This window comes from Prionailurus viverrinus, unplaced genomic scaffold (assembly GCF_022837055.1).
Source record: "Prionailurus viverrinus isolate Anna unplaced genomic scaffold, UM_Priviv_1.0 scaffold_40, whole genome shotgun sequence".
Classification (NCBI taxonomy): domain Eukaryota; kingdom Metazoa; phylum Chordata; class Mammalia; order Carnivora; family Felidae; genus Prionailurus; species Prionailurus viverrinus.
In genome coordinates this window covers 2,895,220-2,915,065 of record NW_025927608.1, presented here as the reverse complement: position 1 = coordinate 2,915,065, position 19,846 = coordinate 2,895,220, and the positions used below count along the sequence as shown (strand labels likewise).

Sequence of the window (19,846 nt, the reverse complement as noted above, 5' to 3'; positions counted from 1 at the left end):
TTATTTATTGTTGAGAGACAGAGAGACACAGAGCATGAGCAGTGGAGGGGCAGAGAGAGACACAGAATCTGAAACAGCCTCCAGGCTCCGAGCTGTCAGCACAGAGCCCGACGCGGGGCTCGAACTCATGGACTGTGAGATCATGACCTGAGCCAAAGTTGGCCGCTTAACCGACTGAGCCACCCAGGCGCCCCTATTTTTACGTTTTTAAATGATTGGGGGGGCTTAAAGGAACGCTATTTCGTGATGTGAACATGTATGAGATTCTAATTTCAGTGTTCATGAGCTGCTGCACAGCCAAGCCCACTCATTTCGTGGCATCTGGGGCTGCTTTTGTGTAATGCCTGTGTGGATGAGTAGGTGCCACGGAGACCCCGTGGCCTCTGAAGCTAAGATACCCGCTCCCTGACCCCCACAGGAAAGTGTGCTGGCCTCTGGCATAGCTGGTCCACACTGACGGGACCTTCTGCTGGGCCAGAGCCTCTGGGACAGGAATGGTGTTCCCATGAGCTCCGGGAGCCCAGGTCTGCTAAGCCAGAGGTGTGTCCCATGATCCCCGAGGGCCTCGGCCGCCGGGCTTTTCAGGGGGCCGGGAGCCCCAGCATTCTGTCCTCCAGGGGCCCTGTGACGTTAGGTCCCAGGCAGAGATCCAGCCACTGAGGACAGATCCCATTGGTCCATGGCACCAGAGAGCACAAGAATGAAAAAACACATTACAACGCCTTGCGTGCAAACACTTTTAGTATTTTGAATATTTTATAGTTAGAGAGTAATTCACTGTTTAAAATTGAACACAAGACCTATTTGTCAAATGATGGATGAATACGTTCATCAAGGAATATATTCAACGAGAAAACTACTTTGTTTCGAGAAAAGTACTTTGTTTCGTAAGACGTTTGGAAGGGGATTCCGTGTCTACGGAAGGATATGTGATTTCCTTAATCAGTTTGTTGTGTAAACAAGGGGGCATCCTCACATTTATTTTTTTCCTTTTCCAGAAAGGCATTTTTATAGAAGGAGTTGTATGTAAAGAATGGGAAGGGTTCGTAGCTTTTTGTTAAGATTTTACGGATTTCTAATTTTTTTTTAATTTTTTAATGTTTATTTTTGAGAGAGAGAGAGAGACAGAGAGGGAGAGAGCATGAGCGGGGGAGGCACAGAGAGAGAGGGAGACACAGAATCGGAAGCAGGCGCCAGGCTCCGAGCCATCAGCCCAGAGCCCGACGCGGGGCTCGAACTCACGGACCGTGAGATGAGCTGAAGTCGGCCGCCCCACCGACAGCCACCCAGGCTCAGGTGCCCCGGGTTTTACAGATTTCTTGACCGAGAAGTGTCCCTCCTGACCTGGGCATCTGTGGGCTCGAGAATAAGAAAGCTGCCTTCTCCAGCGTCCTGTGCAAACCCTACCACGTTGGCATTGGTCTTTAGGTAGAGTCAGATGGCAGTGTGTGACTGGGCCTGAAAAGTTGAGGCCGGAAGCTGGGTCTAGAGAGACAAAACCAGGACGGAGGGGCCTCAGAAGGAGAGCGGGGGTGTGGCTGTATGTCGAGTTTACGTGTACTTCTGTTGGGGGGGGGGGGGGCGTTGGCAGGAATCGGGAGTCACAGCTCAGCGCGAGCGGGAGGTGAGGGCTGGAGTGAGGGGTCTGGGGACCACCGGCAGTTAGAGAAGGGGGCACAGGGGCGGGGGCGGTGAGGGGACAGGGGACAGAGGAGTGTAGGGAATGTGCCTTCTCAGGGCACAGTAACCCCCCCTGAGAAGAGCTGCCGTCTAGTTCTGCTCCTGCGTCAGCAAAGCCCGGTGCTGCCGAGCTGAGGCCGGTCGGCCCTGCGAACTGGCCACCTGTCACCGGGGGCCCCCCGTGCTCACCTTCCCAGCCCTTCTCATTGTCACGCTTCCCTCCCAGCCACCCAGCAGCCATCCCTGTGCACATCGCTGGCCGTGTCACCCCTCGTCCCACAGCCCCCCGTCTCGGGGCCGGGGCCTCCCCTCACTCCCTCCATATGGAGAGTACCCCCCCCCCCCAGGCCGTTACTGGGGCAGACGTGGGTGGCTCGTGGGCTCCCGAGGGGGTTTTGACACTGCGGTTGATGGCTTGGCACTGATTTTGTGTGTGAATAATTGCAAACCTGGATGTGCCTCGTCAGGTAGCACCCACACTTGAAGTCCATTCACTCACTCACGCCTTCATTCATTCATTCACTCACCCATTCATTCACTCACCCATTCATTCATTCACTCATTCACTCACTCATTCACTCATTCACCCATTCCCTCATTCACCCATTCACTCATTCACCCATTCACTCATTCACCCATCCATTCATTCATTCATCCATTCATTCACTCACCCATTCATTCTCTCACCCACTCATTCATTCACTCACCCATCCATTCATTCATTTGCTCGCCCATTCATTCACTCACCCATTCATTCATTCACTCATTCACCCATCCATTCATTCATTCACCCACTCATTCACTCACTCACCCACTCATTCACTCACCCACTCATTCATTCACTCACCCACTCATTCATTCACTCACCCATTCATTCATTCACTCATTTGCCCACTCATTCATTCACTCATTCATTCACCCATTCATTCAGTCATTCACTCATTCACTTGTTCACTCATTCACTTATTCATTCGTTCACTCATTCACTTATTCATTTGTTCACTCATTCATTCACCCATTCATTCATTCACTCATTCATTCACTCACCCATTCATTCATTCACTAATTCATTTCTTCACTCATTCACTCATTCATTCATTCATTCATGTATGTAGCACCTGTGTTAGAGGGCCAGCACGTCCCAGCTCCCACACTTGGCACGTGGACACCAGGGAATGAATGATCTCCATCCGCCCTGCACCCCATCTTGTCCTTTCCTCTGGCCCCCCCCACCCCGTGCCTGCCCAGCCCCCTCTGGTTAGAGCCCACCCCCACCCCCGCGTGGGCTCCCAGTCCCGGGTTGACGCCTCATGCAGCCTGGCTGAGCCCGCCGCAGTGGGGGCCCCCCGTCTTACCGCAGGCGCTGTGTCCTGGGGACTCGGTCTCAGTCTGCTCGAGCGACTGTAGTGACGAGGGTGCCACACACTGGGCGGCTCAACCCGCAGACACTTACTTCTGCCAGTCCTGGAGGCGGGAAGTCCAAGGTCAAGGTGCCGGCCGCATGTCTGGTGAGGGCTCGCCCGTGGACGCCTTCTCGCTGTATCTTCACGTGGCCGGGGGCAGAGAGAGGGAACCGAGGTCTCCTGCCTCTGCTTAAAAGGGCACTCATCCCAGTGAAGGCTCCACCCTCGTGCCCAAATCCCCCCCTGGTCCCGTCCCACAGGGGATTAGAGGGGACCCGGGAGTCTTGGGGGCCGCGAACGTGCGGACCGCAGCCGGTGGGAGAAGCACGCTGGAGCAGGGGTGGCGATCAGAGCTCCGTTCTGGGGCCCAGTTTTCCCAGATGCGGCCACAAGGGAAACACGGCCGCCACTGAAGGACGTTGTGACGCCACGAGATACGGGAATAAACACTGCGCCCTCCGGGCCCTCACCTTTCCTCGGGGCTCGGTGACCCGGCGAGTGGCACATCGTGGCCACATGATGGGCTTTCACCTCGTCCGGCCACGTGTCCGCATCCCGGGGCCACCTCCGTAGGGTTGAGCGGGCGGTCTTGGCCGCTGGGTGGCTTGGGGAGCCTAAACGTGGCGGCGGTTTACTCTTGGTTTAGACGGGTCCTGGCTCCGGGGACACGGCCCCCTTGTTGGAGTCCGACCACCATCCTGCGTGCGGGCTGCTGTCCGCTTGAGCGTCTGTCCCGCTGTCCCCCGGAGGCGTCCCTGTTTGGATGACAGAGGGTGAGGCCACAGGATCTAGGAGACCCCGTCTGACTCTGTTGGTTCCTGGGTAAACGGCTCACACGACCCGCCAGCTCCCCGCCTCCAGCGCCCGCGGCCCCTGCACGCGTGCTGCGGCTCGGGCTGCGGTCGGCCGGGGCCCGGTGGCTGCACCTGCCGCTCTCGTCCTGGGCCGCTTGCTGCTCCTTCTTCCCCGGCCTCGGTGGCTCCGTCCTTCCTGTCTGTGCGTCCGGGGCCTCGCGCTGCACCCGGATCCTGCAGGCGCTGGGTTCCCGCTGAGGCACACTGAGGAGTTCACGGCCAGGAGGAGCAGCCAGCCCCTCTCCGTGGAGGCCTTCGGTCCCGTCCCCTGCTGGCGCTGAGAGGCCGGGATGGCCAGGCCAGGTGCGGGGTCGCTGCCGGCAGGGACCGCGTGTCGTGGCCGCTGTGACCCCTTGTCCCCACCTGTGGGCCGGTGGCCTGGCCTCCCGCCTCCAGTAACCGACTCCCCGCATGTCTTCGCTGGAGCCTCACCTTCGTGTCTCACGTCCTGTGTTGTCTTCTTTGCTCTCGTGCAGCCTTGTCTCCCGTCACATGCACTTTCCTGAGTGTCTCAGGTTGTTCACTGGGCGCCAGTCCGATGCGCTAACTGCGCGCGATAACCGTTATCCCACCGGGGAGGCCAGGATAACGACGCTGCCTCACGCCTTGCGGGAGGGCCAAGGAGCCTGCGGTGCCTGGCAGCCTCGTGGGGCTCCGAAGACACCTCCTCTCGGGGTGGGCCCCACCCTGCCCTCTCCCACCCCTTCCCTGCCGACATCTCCCCTCCCTACCCCTTCCCTGCCATCTCCTCCCCTGCCCTCCCTCACCCCTTCCCCTGGTCAACCCTCCCCACCCCTCCCTTCCCCAGCCCTCCCTCGTCCCTTCCCTTTGTCTCCCCTCCCCTCTCCCACCCCTTCTTTGCCCTGCCCTCCTCACCCCTTCCCCCTCCTGCCTACCCCTCCCCTCTCTCCTCCTCCCACCCGTTCCTTGTCCCTCCATCCCCTCCCCAGCCCTCCCTCACCCCTTCCCTTTGTCTCCCCTCCCTTCCCTACCCCTCCCATCCCCCCTCCTCCTCCCACCCCTCCCTGCCCTACCATCCCCTCCGCAGCCTCCCTCACACCTTCCCCTTGTCTCTCCTCCTCTCCCCTCCCTCCAGGCTAGGCTGCACAAGGCCCAGATTTCAGGATTTCACGGAGAGCTTCTGTCCACTCCCCAAGCTCTGTCTGAGCTCCCAGCGGCTGCCGTGGAGTCCGGCGTCCTGGGTCTGCTCGCTCACTTTCCGTGGAATCCTGTGCACTGTATGCTGATCATGAGAGCTCTGTATTCTGAGGGTTCACACCCGAGATACCCTAGGAAGTGGTAGGTGGGGGATGAGAGTCCCGTGTGGGTGTTGGCTGTGCCCCCCCAACCAGGGGGCTTGCCTTAAGACCCACGGACACACACAGTCTCTGCTCGCACACCCACCGGAGGTGCGCGGAGGGAATCGGCGCACGTCACGCAGGGTGGCTGTTTGGTTGTGATTCCGGCTGAAGCTGAAGCTGATCCTTCCTGAATGGAGACCTGACATCTTAACAAAAACGGGTCATTACTGTGCTGTCATTTCGGACCCGTGTGACAGCGGCCCCCAGCGGTCTGTCTAGGCTCCGTCTGTGGCCAGGCTGCCCGGCCGCCTGGCGTTGCAGCTCATGGGACTAAACACGTCCGTTTGCAGCGGGGGCTGGCGGAGAGGTGCTGTGCTGGGGGCTCGATGTTCCCGAACGTCTGCTGCTTTTCCTCGGACCCTTTGTTTTCTTAGCTGTGTCTGGACGGACGACGAGCTGTTTAGATTGTCTTGGCGTGTCTGATTTTTTATAAGAATTTTTAGTGTTGGGCTAAATGGGGAAGGGGCATTAAGGAATCTACTCCTGAAATCATTGTTGCACTATATGCTAACTAATTTGGATGTAAATTAAAAAAAAATTAAATTAAAAAAAAATTTAGTGTTTATATTTGAGAGAGAGAGAGACAGAACGCGAGTGGGGGTGGGACAGAGAGAGGGGAAGACACAGATTCTAAAGCAGGCTCTAGTCTCCGAGCTGTCAGCACAGAGCCCGACACAGGGCTCGAACTCACGGACCGCAAGGTCATGACCAGAGCTGAAGTCAGATGCTTAACCTCCTGAGCCCCCCCAGGTGTCCCTGGTATGTCTGATTTTGAAGCTCCCCGCCTTGTGCATTTTTGAGGTGGCAAAGGTGACCCAGTTGGGTATCACTTCATCCTTCAAAAGATGGGAAAGCTTCCAAATACGACTTTTTCTTGAAAGATACGTGGCCTAAACAGAAATAAACGTTTTGATAAACGCTCATAGTCGTTTGTTATTACCAAGGCCCGAATACCGGACAGACCCACAAAGGTGCTGGTCACCATGCACTGTGGTAATGGCCTTCCGCCTGCTTTGGAGTTTCACTTACAGATCTGTTCCCGCCCGTTTTCTTTTTTTTTAATTTTTTTTTTCAACGTTTATTTATTTTTTGGGGGACAGAGAGAGACAGAGCATGAACGGGGGAGGGGCAGAGAGAGAGGGAGACACAGAATCGGAAACAGGCTCCAGGCTCCGAGCCATCAGCCCAGAGCCTGATGCGGGGCTCGAACTCACGGACCGCGAGATCGTGACCTGGCTGAAGTCGGATGCTTAACCGACTGCGCCACCCAGGCACCCCTGTTCCCGCCCCTTTTCAAAGAGGACAGAGAGGCCTTGCTTCAGGTGTTAGCGAACACGCTCCCTCAGTGTTGCTGTTAACGCCCACATTTCCTTTCACGTGCAAGTATTTGGAAGTTCTCAGTCGTTGGTGCCGCGTGTAAAATGAATGGCCTTCACCATATGGCCGTGGACGATCACACGTTTACTCCTGCAACAACACACTATATTTGTGAACCGTCTGATTGAGAGGACGAATCCCGCACACGAGATCTTCAGCTTAGTTCGTCTAGAACGCACTTTACATATGAAAGCTCGGGTGACAGTCTCACACAGCACGCCCTATTTGTAGCACCGATGGCGGTCCCTCGGCCGTTGGGTTTGCCCCGAGCGTGACACAGAGGCCGGGTGGGGGATCCCTCGTGGCTAGCCCGGGGGGGTGGGGCCCGGGCTGAGTGTGGAGCTTGCCCTCAACGTCCTGCTCCGGAGTCATCATCTCGATGGAAGTCTCCCCGCCCTTCTTCCAGGCCACCTTGCACCAACTCTGGTTCTCCAAAGCCAAAACCTGCCTGCCGGCGGTGGGGGTGGGGAGGGGGAGCTCAGGCACACGGCGATGCCCCGAGGCCCGTGCCCAGGCTGGAGGCACCGGCTGGTGGAGGCAGGGCCTGGCCTCACCCGCGTCCACCACCTCCGCCCTGCTGCGGGGACCCATCCTGCCTGTGGGATGAGCCTGCCTTACAGAGGACACAGGGCTGCTTAAAACGTAGCCAGGACCTGGGGTCCGAGGCCCCGGGCTCTCGGTCTGATGACTTTTCTGTACGTCGAGCTATAAAAATCCCACCCCACGGAGGGCCTTTGGGAATCGAGCGTCCTGCCTTCCTTCCAGAAGTGGAAGGGACCCTCCCTTGCTCTCAGGTCTGGAGGAATCCTTTCTGATCCCCACCCCCCCACCCCCCCCCGGGACGCGTTAATAATAATCTAGACGTTTTCAATGCATATTGTGGCTGCGTGAGAAATCCAAGTCGCCGAATTTTCAGAACCTAAGCAGTTAATGTTAGAAATTTTGCTGCAAATAAATTGATCAGTATGCAAGACAGTTTTCACGGCTGAATCATGGTCCACAGTTTAGGTAAACAGATCTGTGATGACATTTTCTGAGTGGAATACAAATGCCGTTCATTTCCTCCCAGCGGCTCCTGGCACTTCTACACGGATAACAGATTCTCCCAAGAAGGTGTTGGACACCAGGAAGAAAGATCTTTGTTTAATCCCTCTGAAAAGGTAGGGCTGTGATATCGGGTGTGATTTCCGTGAAAGGAATTGCTCTGAGAGACATGGCTGCTGGGGAGGACATTTTTCTTTGCCTATTAGCTGCCTCTGTGCACCCCCGACCCCCGGAGAGACCCCTTCTGGTCTTCCGATTCTTGGAATTGTCGTGAAAACATCATGTTGTTGTCTTGTGAAAGTTTGCACGTAATTAATTTTTCTCCCCATGTTGTGAATGAAGATCAAGGGATATTTTTCTTATTGCGATTTCCATGAAATAGCGGGGTGGGGGGGGCCCGGGGTGTTTTCTCACTTCCTCGTGCCGCCGGCATCCGTGATGCTCCCGGGCTCCCTTCTCCCCGCGTCCTCGCTGCCTGTGCCGGCACAATATGTCTGCGTCTGAAATGGGAGCCGGTCTTGAGCTAGATGCTACATCACGAGCCAGCTCTGTTCTCTGGGTGGTGGCGAGGCTCTCAGAGCCCTTAGCTCATACTGATGTTAAAACGAGCCGAGAAGCTCACTGCAACTTTGCGCGAGGCAGGCAGTCATTTTGCCCGTGTGTGTGTGTGTGTGTGTGTGTGTGTGTGTGTGTGTGACGGGAGTCGGTGCTTCCCGGGGTGGGGGGTGGGGGACGCCTGCGTTTGGAGTCAGACCGCTGCGGACAGAGATCATTCTGCCTGTTTGTGCATTTGCCGTCGGTTATGACCCCGGACCCCGCGCCCAGGTCCGTGCACCAGGGCCGCCTTTGAGGTGGGGGAGGAGTGTTGATGTCGCAGGAGGTGGGGACCTCCAGGGCACGGGAGCCAGGGGCACGCCCCCCCAAGGGCCGGGCCGGGCGGATCCGGTCAACAGCTCTGCAGCAGTCAGAGGAATACATTTCGGAAGAGGGCACCCCGTACATCCTGCTTCATTTCCCCCAGAGCGTTTCCACGGCCAGGATGGCATAGGTGTGGCCTCCTCCAGGAAGCCTTCCTGGGCCCTCGTGGGCATTCCCACAACGTGCTGCCGGGCCACCTGCGCAGCCCGCGGCCCTCGCGAGGGCCCTGCCCAGCCCCGTCTCCACCAGAGGCAGGAGGGGTCCTCTCGTCTCTGACCACCCAGCCTCTGCCAGGCTCCCGGCGCAAAAGCGGAGCTTCGCGAATGCCGTTTGTGATCGCGACGGGGCCCCGTTTTCTTCCAGCGGCCTCTGCAAAAGGAAGCAGGGTCCGGATTAATCCCATTTCCCGGTTGGAGCACAGGTAGAGAAACCGAGTCGCGTGATGGGGAATCCAGGCCTGCGCCCAGGACCCCGAGCTGGCACACGGCCCTCGGGGTAAGAGGCCGGAGGGAGGTCTGAGCTCACGCCCCCCCCGGCCGCGGAGGCCCCGTGTGTCAGGTGTGTGGCGTGCACAGATGCAAATGCGCATCCGGCCCAACCGTACTTTCCTTCCTCCTCCGGAAATTTTTTGCCCCATAGTCTCCGTGTGGGAGGATCAGGTGATCGAGGCTTTTTAGAATCTTCCCTTTCTGGGTGCTGACGGTGACACATGGGGTATTTTGGGGCGTTGACATCATCTCTTCCCTCCTGAACGCCCTCTTCGCAGCTGCATCACTCAGGCCCTGCCATCGTCCACCTGGACGGCTGTGACCTTCCTTGCTTCGCAGCAGGAGCAGCACAGGTGTGGTAAGAATGAACCACAGGGGACCGGGCCCAGGCCGGGGAAGGGACCGGCCAGGGACAAGCTTCCTGCAGAAGTAATGTTTGAGCTGAGCTGAATGACTGTTAGGAGTTAGCTTGGTGGAGAGGGAGGAGAGCGTTCTTGCCACAGGACATAGCGTGTGCAAAGGCCCTGAGGTGGGAGGGAGCACGCCGTGTTCAAGAAACAGAGAGCAAGCAGTGTGACCAGGGCTCAAGACGGGTGGGTGGCAGCCTGACCACACGGGGACTGGCTGGCTGTGGCAGGGAGCTCCACATTTGTGCTGGGAGCGGACAGAAGCCGCCGGAGGATATGAGCGAGGCTGGTCTTGGCAGATCTGGCCCCCGTGACGATGCGTGGGGGGGAGAGTAGGTGCAGGAGGCCAGCGGAGGGGGGCCTGAGGCAGGCCTGCAGCGGAACCCAGAGGTTGGGGAGACCTTTAGGGGTAACAGCAGGCCCCGATGGTGCATTTGGGATCATGGCCAAGCGCCTGGACGAGATGCCCTGGGGAGAAGAGAGGTGGAGGGGAGCAGGGAGACCCAGGAGGCGGGGCGTGTGAGTGGGAGGGGCGTCTGGCACCTTGAAGCCCGGGGGAGGGAGCTCTAGGTGGGGGAGGCGGGGGCAGCTCTCTGGTGGGGGCAGGGGGACAAAGGCCTGAGTGCTGAGGGCTGCACGGGAGGCCCCGAGGCCTCAGGGTGACCCACCAGGGACAGGAGACTACTTTACCATGTGACAGACTGTCCCTTGTACAGTTGAAAGTCCCTCATTTGTTTGTCCCGTGGGCTTGGATTTTGCTACGTGATCTGTCAGTAAAACCGTTCATGTTTCTGTGCCTCACTAGATGCTTCTCCTTTCTCGTGTGGTCAGCCCCAACTACGTGGGCAAGTCCGGGTGAGGACCGTGACCTTGCCTCCCCTTCCAGCGTCTGCTGGGGCCGCCAAGGGCCTGGGGTCCAGGACTCCCCGGCCCCGCTGGCCTGCCTCCGCCCTCACGCAGGGGTGTGGGGCCATGTCTGTGCACCCGCTCGGGGACGCTCCCGGAGGGCCGTGTCCACGTTGGGGTCAGGGCGGTGTTCCCGCGTGTGCCCGTGTGTGAAGCCCCATGGGGGCACGGGCAGGGCGGAGGTCAGGGAGGTCAGGGACGGCACAGGGGTGGAGGCACACTCGGGGCCTGTCTGCTGACCCCACCTGCAGTGGTGCTGCTGTGCAGGGAGGCATGAAGTCGGCCCTGGAGAAGAGCTCCCCCCTCACAGCCCTTTGCTCCCGCATCACTCGGTGAACTGTCGTGAGCGGGGGCCGCCGAGCGATCGGGTGGGCCCTCTGTATGGCCGTACCGTGCTTTGTGGCCCGGCGCCTAAAATCCTAGAAGTGACTTCATTCCTTACAGTAAGAACATGACTCCCGGTTTTGTTAGCGTCTGTGTGTTTCATTTGGCCACGTTTATGCCTTCTTTTTAAGTGTATTTATTCGTTTTTATTGTTTGTTAAGGTTTATTCATTTTTCAGAGGCAGAGAGAGACAGAGCGTGGGGGGGGGGGGTGGGTGGCAGGGGCAGAGAGAGAGGGAGACACAGAATCCGAAGCAGATTCCAGGCTCCCGGCTGTCAGCACAGGGCGCGACGCGGGGCTCGAACTCACGAAACGAGAGATCGCGACCTGAGCCGAAGTCGGTTGCTTAACCGACTGAGCCACCCGGGTGCCCCAAAGCTCTAACATCTTCGTCCCCCTGTCGGCTCGCGCCCGGTGTCCTGCACAGGCTCGGAGGGCTCGGGGGTGTGCTCAGTGGGGTCCGATGGAGGCAGAGGAGGTCCACCCGTGCGTAGCGTCCGGTGGGGCAGACAGGGTGTCGACGTGCCACGAAGACAGGGCCTGCCCTGCCCTGGCCAAGCCTGGGCACTCGTGCAAAGCAGCCAGTCTCTTTCTCCTTGCTCCCCTCATTCATCTGAGGAAAGGATTGGACAGCGGGAGCCCCTTAGGTTTTGGGGACCTTTGCTTTCTCTAACTTGTATTACAAAAACAACCAATATTTTTGTCTTCCCATAAAAAATAGGAGGAGCATCATTTTGTCCTAACTACACATTGCCTTCTGTTTACCCCCTTTTCATGACATACTGCTCTAATCAAAGTCAGACTTCCTGATACAGGACTTCTCAGTATGTTTTCAGAGGACACTCGGGGGCGCCTGGGTGGCTCAGTCGATTAAGCATCCGACTTTGGGCTCAGGTCATGATCTCGTGGTTCGTGACTTCGAGCCCCGCGTCGGGCTCTGTGCTGATGGCTCGGGGCCTGGAGCCTGCTTCGGATTCTGTGTCTCCCTCTCTCTCTGCCCTTCCCCCGCTCATGCTTTCTCTCTCTCTCTCTCTCTCTCTCTCTCTCTCGAAAATAAATAAGTGTTACAAAATCTAAAAAAACAATAAAATAAAGGACGCTCCAAGGAGGGCGAATGGTATGTGGCTTTTCCTAGCTTGCTTAACTGTGGAAAACGTTTTCTCGGAGAATCTGAGGGGACTGACTCTGTGCGGTTTGTTTTGGGAAGTGGCGACCACCCGCATTTGCGCTGGCAGAGGGATTTCGCCTTCCGTTTTGGGGCCTTCACGGACTTCATATGTTTCAGTCCCCCGTTCAGAAAGAGGACGGCTTTCTTATCAGAAGCAGCTGCGGTGACAAGGTCATCCCTGTTCACGCTGTCCAGCTGTCACCAATCCAGTACAGTAATTGTTGACAGGGGAGAGCATTACCTTAAGAAAGGGGTTTTTCCCCCCCCAGAGTACTTCCCCCCCAGTGTGTACCTTTGTTTAAAAAAACCCAGCAACTGTGACAGCTCTCGGATTTCTGTGATCAGAGCCCAGCAGCTAAATAAGGTTTTGTTTGTTAGTATTCTAAAATTCTCCTTCAGAAGTTTGGAGCACAGTCGTTTGAGTTGACCTTAGAATGTGTTTATGAAACTCGATGTCTTTGGAAGTAATGTGGGGCAGCTGTCGGACGCCTGCCTGGTTTCTGGAAGGAGGCAGGGCGCGGGAACCCGCCCCATCTGAGCACCTCCGGACCCCGGGTGCCCGTTCTCCGCTGACAAGGGCCCCAATTCCCGTATTTATCACGACCTGTCTTCTCGAAGCACATCTGGGAAGCCTGCGGCTTCCCTCCTGACCAGGGTAGGAGCCGGGCCGGGCAAGTGTGGGGCCCAGTCTCCGGAACAGTAAGCAGAGTCAGAGAGGACCCTCGAATATTTACTTTGGAGTTTAGCACTGTGCCTGAGTTCAGGAACCCTCTACAGAGTAGGGAGGAGAAGCCGTTCAGCCGTGTGGTTTCCCTGAGATTGGGAATGTCCGAGATGGCCTCAACCCACTTGTGGAAGTCTCCCGCTCATTAGGAGTGAGGTGTTGGGAGAGTGACGTACAGGAAAGGTCATGCCAGACCTTCTTGACATGTTGTGTAATAATGGCTTCAGGGGCAGACCCCAGGGATTTGTCGCCTCCATACAGCACCCAGGGCTCATCCCAGCAAGCGCCCTCCCCAATGCCCATCCCCCACGCCCATCCCCCCACCCACTCCTCCATCAACCCCCACTTTGTTCTCTGCATTTGGGTCTCTTATGGTTTGTCTCCCTCTCTGTTGTTTTTTTTTTAATTTTTTTTTTAACATTTATTCATTTTTGAAAGGCAGAGAGAGACAGAGCGCAAATGGGGGAGGGACAGAGAGAGAGGGAGACACAGAATCCGAAGCAGGCTCCAGGCTCCGAGCCGTCAGCCCAGAGCCCGACGCGGGGCTCGAACCCACGGACCGCGAGATCGTGACCTGAGCCGAAGTCGGACGCTCAACCGACTGAGCCACCCAGGCGCCCCTCCCTCTCTGTCTTCATCTTATTTTTCCTTCCCTTCCCCTGTGTTCATCTGTTGTGTGTCTCAGATTCCACAAAGGAGTGAAGTCCTGTGATATTGGTCTTTCTCTGACTAATTTCGCTTGGCATAGTTCCCTGTAGTTCCAGCCACGTTGTTGCGACTGGCAAAACCTCATTCTTTTTGATCGCCGAGGAATACTCCACCGTAGATTCCACATCTTCCTTGTTCATTCACCAGCTGGTGGATCTTTCAGACCTTCTTGTTCGTTACGTTAATGCTCATCCTGGGGAACGTGATCCCGTGAGAGCTGGGGCATCGGACGGGCCCTGTCACTGGCTCATCCTGTGGCCTGTGGTGATGCTTGGAGGCTCCCTGGGCCTCAGTGTCCTCGTGGTGAGTGGCGGGGCCATGCAGGGCTCTATATCCAGGGTTCTGAGTCCAAATTCAGGATGGGGAACAGTCTTTGCCCCTGAGGACGAACGCCCAGGTGGCAGGGGCCGCGGGGGGCTGACTCCTGCCTCTCGGTGGGTTTGCTGCATCCGGGCGGTTTTGCTTTCCGTGGTGCTTGTTCCCCTCAGGTTTTGGCCACGCTGCTGCGTCCCTGGAAGTCTTACCTGCCTCCAGGTGTCCCTCCAGGTGTCCCTATGAACGCTGCAGATCTGTGCCCTCTTTCACCACCTCGCTCTGCGTAAGGGCGCCCCCTAGAGGCTTCTTCCGGTACTGCTGGGTGACTTTCTTGCTCGTTCCTTTCGCGGCATTGACAGACCCTCTCTTGTCTGCATTCCAGAAATGGCTTCAGACATCCCTGGATCGGTGACATTGCCTGTTGCCCCCATGGCGGCCACGGGACAGGTGAGGATGGCGGGAGCCATGCCCGCCCGTGGAGGAAAGCGGCGTTCCGGGTAAGCACCCTCAGCGTTTCCAGGAATCCGGCTTAATATGTGTTGGCCAACGCTCTCGACCCGTTAGGGCAATAGTGTCTCTCCCCCTCCGGAGAATCAAAGCTCAGCGGTTTGCATGCTGTTTAGATTTTGCAAGATCCCCAACTCTGCGCGTGATTTGCACCCAGCTGGGACCTTCTGTTTGCTTGTCCTTGTGATGGGGAGGTGGGTCGCGGCCCCCTGGGCCCTGGTCAGGCCATCTCTGGGAGGGGGCGCCCCTCCGTCCCCCTGCCTCCGCACGCCAGCCGGGGGGGGGGCAGGCTGCAGGCCTGAGCTCCGGGCGGGTGGCGAGGACCCCCCTGGTGCTCTGCCTCTGCTCTGTCCTGTGCAGGAATTTGTAGGAATTCCTTTCGAAACCTTGGCTACAGCCCGGCAGCTGAAGGCCAGGCGTTTGCATTGTCTGTGCTGCTAATGACGCCTGCTGAAGGGGTGCAGGCCAGGGCTGGGGGCGGGGGGTGCCGGGCGGACATGGCCCTTGAACTGGGGGGACGGAAAACCACATCTCGTCATGAGCGTAGCACCTGTGGTCCCAGACGCAGTCTCAAGAACGAGCCAGCTGACAGCAATCCCTGCAGGGAACATGGGACGGACGTTTTCACACCCCGTCTGCCCTTTGCCCATCAAGTCAGTGTTGTCCCCAGCGAAATGGCTGATGACTTCCTCCTGACGGACATCAGTCTGTCACGGTGCGCCGCGTGGCCCTTACGCGAGGGGCCGAGATTTCCAAGTGTGTCGGGGGGGTTGCAGAGGCCGAGAGGCCGAGCGCAGGGCCCGCCCCAGCTGTCCCGCGATGCCCGGCCGCTCGCAGCGTGCAGGTGCAGTGACCCCACAGCCACAGGGCCGGTCCTCATGGCAGGACCGTGGTGAGCAGAGTGGGTGCTGGAGCAGAACCCCCACACCGGCCGTGGGGTGAGGCTGAGGCCCCGCCGTGCCACTGCAGGGGTGCGGGTCCGTCCACCCCTCAACCGACTTGTTTTTTAACAGATTCCAGGTGTTTTGAACATACTTTATTATTTTTTTTATGTTTATTTATTTTGAGAGAGAGAGCTCACCAGGAGGGGAGGGGCAGAGAGACGGAGAGAGAGCATCCCAAGCAGTCTCCGCCCCATCAGTGCAGAGCCTGACACGGGGCTCAGACCCACGAATCGTTGAGATCAGGACTGAGCTGAAACCAAGAGGCGGATGCTCAACCCACTGAGCCACCCAGGCGCCCCTGAAATTATTAAAAAAATGTTTTTAACGTTGGTTTATTTTTGAGAGAGAGAGAGAGAGCATGAGCAGGGGAGGGGCGGAGAAAGAGGGAGACGCAGAATCCAACGCAGGCTCCAGGCTCCGAGCCGTCGGCACAGAGCCCGACACGGGGCTTTGAACTCCGGAATGGCGAGATCATGACCTGTGCCTGTGGGACACTTAACCCAATGAGTCACCCAGACGTCCCTGAAATTATTTCAAACGTGTGGCTTCCTCACTTCCGTCCCTTGGAGACAGAGCCCCATGGCTGGCCTCGTCCTTTCTAACAAGAGGCCAGATGGTCAGGCCCAGCCCGTGGTTTGCAGGGTGATCAGCCCCTCGGTACCCGGGGCTGGCGCTGAACCTCCGGGAGTCCTGCCCCCCTTCCCGTCCCGCTCGGGGCTGGGCCACATGGGCCCGCAGCCCACATCTGGACCCTGACTTGTGCTTCCGGCCCTGGCTGGCAGTTGGCTTGTGGTCCGTGTCTCCTCTGCAGAAGTTGCCCTCTGCAGAAGCAGCTTCCCTTCCCGAGCAGACCACACACAGCACGTCCTGGAGGTCGGCACCACCCCTGCCCAGCACGTCCAATGTCAGGAAAAGAAAGGAGGGGCGCCTGGGGGCCTCGGTCGGTTGAGCGTCCGACTTCAGCTCAGGTCATGATCTCGCGGTTTGTGCGTTTGAGCTCCGTGTCGGGCTCTGTGCTGACGGCTTGGAGCCTGGAACCTGCTTCGGATTCTGGGTCTCCCTCTCTTTCTCTGCCCCTCTCCTGCTCAAGCTCTGTCTGTCTCTCTCAAAAAAAAAAAAGTTAAAAAAATTAAAAAAAAAAAAAGAAAGGAGAGGTTCAGGAGGGGCTATGGTACTGACCACTGGCCGCCTGTGGACAAGGCATGAGCCCTTTGCCACAGATCAGGAGGCCTGTCCTCCGCGGTCCTCCCTCGTGAGGAAGGTGCCGGCTTCCTTCTCCCCGTCATGGGGGGGGGGGGGGCGAGCACACTGTGGCTCCTTCTGCTAAAACTCCAGTGACTTGGGGACTCGGCCCCTGTGTCCAAGCAAGGGAGTGTCCATTCCCACAGGGCTCCGTCCAGAGAGCTTCTCACACCTGGCGTTTTCACCGGTGCTGAAGCTATGTGATCGAGGCCCCTGCTCTACTCTTGCGAACACTCTGGCCGCAGCCTCAACACTGAGACAAACTCAAAGGAGAGCGTGATGGAGGTCACGCTCATCAGCACGCAGGTGACCCCACGGCAGGGCCCTGCTTCTGTCCCAGGACAGACGCCTTTATCCACGGAATGTGGGGGTGCGCTGGGAGCCACAGGCAGGGGGGGAGGGAGAAGAGAGAAGGGGCCCGGGTGTCGGGGAAAGGAAGCGGCAACGGGCGGGGGCCCTCTGCCCGCCCTCCGCCCCCGTCCGGGGCTTTCTGGTGGAGGAAGCGTCCGGAATCCCGGGACGGCCACCCGGCCGTCCCCGCAGAGCCGGCCCCTCGCAGGCCTTGGACCCGCCTGGCCGCCTGCCTGGCCCGTCCCCGAGGACCCTCGGGGCTTGGATGTCCTCGCCCTGCCCCGGCAGCCTTCCCCGGGAGCTGCGGGCAAGCCGAGCGCCCCGCTGGCCGCCGGGACACAAGGTGAAGGTTCAGGAGTTTCAGATTCTTTGCAAAGTGATTCCACATGTGGGGGGTGGGGGGGCGCTGAAGGGAGTCACTTTGTTCATCTTTGCCGAGATCCCCCCACCCCGATCTCAGGGCCATGGGTGGGGGGCACTTCTGGTCGTGGGCGGGGGCCTCGGGCTGGCCCAGCGTCCTCCCCTGCTGCCCCCTCTCCTGCAGAGCACGGGCGAGCTCCGTCCGCCGACTCAGCTTTGCGGACGAGTCATGGTCGCGACTCGGTCTGTCCTGGGGCCGCACACGGCCGGCTCTTAACTACTCGCGCGCCCAGAGCAGCCTTTCCCGGCCTCGTACTGAGGTACGAGTTCTTGCTCGTTGGCAGGAAAGTGAGGCAGTGCGTTTTCAGCCCAACGTTTTGTACCGAATTCTTGAAAGCGAACACAGTAGGACTCAGAAGTCCCGTTTTGGTTCTCTCCGTTGTTATCCAGAGGCTTCGTGACAGAGGCACTTGGAAGACACAAAGCCAAGCGTGATTGACTTAGAGCTTCTACAGCAGAAGAAATAAGCCTCGTGATTGTCGTGTTTGAAGTCGGGGTGTGAAGGGGTGACAGAGACCCAAAGGCAGCGTCCTGGTTGTGGCCGTGTCCCCAGGAGCTAGGTTTCCTGTGCTGCTGAGCAGGGAGGCCCGTGAGGTCAGGTGACTTGTCCTGAGGGTTTGGCCCGTTGTCTGTGCACTGATTTATCTGCTGGGCTCAGCCCCGTATCGTGCTTTTCCGAGTTACCGAATCTCATCGCTGTACACGTGTGGTCCCGTGTGCACACGAGGGGAGGCACGGTTTCGTGGTCTCTAATCGTCTGCGGCAAACCCTGGCTCCCGAGCTCCTGCTGACCCCAGGGAACTCTGGCTCCAGAGCAGGGCCGTCCCTCCCCCGTCCCCTGGCTCTCTCGCCGGAGCCACAGCTGACCCGGCCCCAGCGGGGACCGCGTACCCCGCCCGGATGGCTCACGTCCCCGTCTGTCTGCGCCAGCGAGGTCCCCGTAGAGATCGGAGCTGTCTTCACGAAAACCAGGGTGACCAAGCGTCCTGGCTGGCCCGGGACGCCCCCAGTGTTAGCACTGGCGCCCGGCGTCCTGGGAGCCCTCTCAGCCCGGGAAGGTCGGGATGTCTTGTCGCCCCAGACACGAGGACGGGGGGCTGACGAACGCACGGCGTCTTGCGGGAGCCCGATTCTCACACTCCTGTCGGCGTGCCCTGACCGGCATCGTGCAGATAACAGAGCATCTCACACTGGCTGCAGGTTTTGGCCAAGTGCTTACCTAAATCCTCAGGAATTCTGAAAATTTTGAAAATGCAGCGTCTTTTCCTTGACACAGAGTCTCTTGCAGTCGGGGGCTTAGGTCATCTTTGTGCGGACCGCTCAGTTGCGCTGTCCCGCGGGGAGCGCTAGGGGGCAGCGTCGCTCTGTGGCTCCGCAGAGGACGGTGGGGGGGATTTGGTGGCGGCATTTTTGGTGGCTCTCTGGATGTAATTCCTGGTGAGGGTGGGGAGCCGGCTTCGTGACGGTGCGGCGTCACGATGGCTTTGCGCCATTTGGAGAGCCACGCGTTCGGCCCCCATTTGCCCACCACGCAGGCGAGCCTGTGGCTGGCGCCTGGCACCCTGGCACCCAGGCGTCACAGGTCTGTCTCTGCAGTGGTGCGTACGTGGCCCTTCAACTCTCCTTTCCCTTCCTCAGCACTTTTCTTCGCCGCCGCGCCTGCCCTTTGTGCCCGGGGGTGTTTGTCGTCACTGCCGTGTCCCTACTCTTGCCTCGCGCCTTCTGTTCTGTCCCCGGCAGCTAGTGTGGCCCGGGCGTCTGGACATAAGGGATTCCAAACCGGCATTGGATCCCATCGTCAGGGCAGCAGATTAGGACTCTGGCCACACCGCACGGAAAGCAAAACGAAAACAACCAAATGATCCCGTTTTAAGAAGAAAATAGTCCTTTGCCCTAAGTCCAGTCCCAGAGTCCCCCAAGTTACCCCGAAGCCAGAGAATACGATTTATCTCATGAGGGGCCTCTCTCGTGCGTGTGTGTGTGCGTGTGTGTGTGCGCGTGCCTGGGGATGGCCCTGCCTGTGCACCTGGCCTTTCCCGGTGGCCGGGGCGTCCTGTACCTTCCCTGAGCCACCGCTGCCCACCTGGGGCTGGAGGTGGGGATCGTGTTCCCCACGAGGCCGGCCCACCTTCCGCCCCTGGGCCCAGTGGCTCCAGCGGGGGCTTCTCGGCTCCGGCGGCCGGGCGGCTGGCCGTCCTCTGCGTGGAGCCCACGGGACCACACCTCACTGGCCCCTCAGTCCCACTGGGAACGGGGTGGGCAGTGCAGTGGCTCGGGCTTTCCCCAAGGAGCCCCCCTCGGCCCGAATGGCCAGGACATCCATACGATTTCTCATCTTGCTCCCGGGAGATTCTGGGCGCAGTTTGTCCGAATTAACTGCCCCAGCATCTTGAGGATGCTGTTGCAGGGCATTGGTGTTCTCAGGGGAGTTTGGGGTATCAGTTAAACGAATGCCTCTCAGGACTGTTTTATGTGTGTGCGGAGAGGCCCAGGGAGGTGGGGTCCTGAGGATTCGGTGGGTTTCAACAGCAGACAAGTTCTTTGAGCAGCTCAGTCCCCAGGTTTCTCCTCTGCATGCGTTTGTTTGGGTTTGGACCTTAGGGGATAGCGGCCTTCAACGCCCCTTTCCCTCGGACTCCTCCAGA

The 19,846-nt window shown here is 58.7% G+C and overlaps 1 protein-coding gene across 6 annotated transcripts in view; it reads left to right on the top strand.

Annotated features, from left to right (window-relative positions):
* Positions 1-19,846, top strand: part of ARNT2 (aryl hydrocarbon receptor nuclear translocator 2) — a 151,883-nt gene that overhangs the window by 21,868 nt on the left and 110,169 nt on the right. For 5 of the 6 annotated variants that reach the window (XR_007149632.1, XR_007149634.1, XR_007149633.1 and 2 more), the window contains exon 2: positions 14,120-14,234. Coding sequence is in view for 3 of the 6 variants with exons in the window: in XM_047846716.1 (XP_047702672.1) it covers positions 14,120-14,234 (115 nt within the window). In the remaining 3 variants the exon portion in view is untranslated. Of the gene's footprint in view, positions 1-9,456; positions 9,484-14,119; positions 14,235-19,846 lie in introns of those variants that run through there. The other variant, XM_047846717.1, reaches the window with a different exon arrangement.